The sequence below is a fragment of the Amphimedon queenslandica genome, unplaced genomic scaffold (assembly GCF_000090795.2).
Source record: "Amphimedon queenslandica unplaced genomic scaffold, v1.1 AMPQUscaffold_12366, whole genome shotgun sequence".
NCBI classification, from domain to species: Eukaryota; Metazoa; Porifera; class Demospongiae; order Haplosclerida; family Niphatidae; genus Amphimedon; species Amphimedon queenslandica.
The window spans coordinates 18,172-19,581 of record NW_003547397.1 but is presented as its reverse complement, the minus strand read 5'-3'; the positions used below and the strand labels follow the sequence as shown (position 1 = coordinate 19,581).

General features: G+C 31.6%; 1 protein-coding gene across 1 annotated transcript; it reads left to right on the top strand.

The window, feature by feature from the left end:
- Positions 1-56: 56 nt before the first annotated feature.
- On the top strand, positions 57-1,384 carry LOC105314886 (serine carboxypeptidase 3-like; the record flags this gene model as incomplete). Its single annotated transcript, XM_011409304.2, has 8 exons — positions 57-129; positions 185-342; positions 447-539; positions 604-670; positions 755-840; positions 905-955; positions 1,012-1,098; positions 1,182-1,384. Coding segments are annotated over 8 exons (669 nt in total), but the record flags the coding sequence as incomplete, so codon positions are not given.
- Between the last annotated feature and the right edge of the window lie 26 nt (positions 1,385-1,410).

Here is a 1,410-nt window from a genome sequence, read left to right as displayed (position 1 = left end):
TAGAAACAAAATATTGTTATTATTATTATTATTATTGTATCAATACATTGTAATAGTTTGCTCTTCATGCTGGTATCATTGATCAAGCCACTGCAGATGCTGCTAATAAAATGTACCCTGCCTGCAGAGGTATGAAAAATAATAATTTATATTAGCTTGTTTATAATTTTGGTATTGATGATAGATTTAATTATAGCTAAAAAGTATGAGGAAGCCTATGACAAGTGTGAGAAAATGTCTGACTTTATACTAAATGAAGCACAGAAGAAGCTAGGAAGAAGCATCAATCCTTATGATATCAAACTAGACTGTCCTGTCCCTGGCTGCTTTGACATTTCTAATGTAAGATGAATTCTTTTCCTTTTTTTTTCATGTACCATTTAATTTACATTCTCTCCTTCTATTATGTGTTGTTTTGTTGCCCTTCCTTTTTTCTGTATGATCAGTTAACTTCTTTTCTCAATCGTTCTGATGTACATGAAGATCTTGGAGTTGGTACACACCAATGGCAAATGTGTAGTGAACTGGTTGAAAAAAATGTAAGAAAATAATATTAATGTTCATGAAATTGATTTTATTGTAATTATCACTGCTTTTCCTTAGCTCATTAATGATGAAGTTTTGAGCTTCAAGTCTGCCCTTTCAATGGTTTTACAAGAAAAGAAAAGAGGTAAATACATAAGTGTGAATGTATTTATCTCTAAATATAAAAATGTCTGATTGATACAGTAACTATGTTGTATGCTTAATGTAGTGTTGATATACAGTGGGAAATGGGACTATGTCTGCAATTACTTTGGAGGAAGAGCATGGACTAAACTAGTGGAATGGGAAGGAAAAGTAAAAGAAGAAAAGATATACATAATTATGGTTCTTATTTTGTTATATTTTATTCATGTAATAGAACCAGTTCAATTCAGCAAGCTACAAATCATGGATAGTAGATGGTGCAATTGTAAGTAATAAGTATAATTATCAAGAGTCCATTTATGATTGTGTATTGCTATGTAGGCTGGTGAAGTGAAGGCTTATAGTGATTTGACTTTGTTGGAGGTTGACAATGCAGGGCATCAAGTACCAATGTTTGTACCTAAACAGGTCAGCCTATCTTTATATAGCATCTTTTATGACTCAAATCTTTCTTCTATTTCTCTTTCTTTCTTATTGCTTGTATTAAATAGGCCCTTGATATACTGGACAGGTTTATCAAGAACAAACCTTTTGCTGCTTCTTAACTTATTGCAGTGATAATACTAATTTATATTTGCCAATGTGTACATAAAATTAATGCTTAGCTATTTGCTCAACTGCTTTTATTACAATTGTCATTTAACTTGTAAAAATTCTCTGAGAGAAATATGCAGCTTTTCTTTGCTGTACTCTGTCCCCCAGTGACATCATTAGACTCAT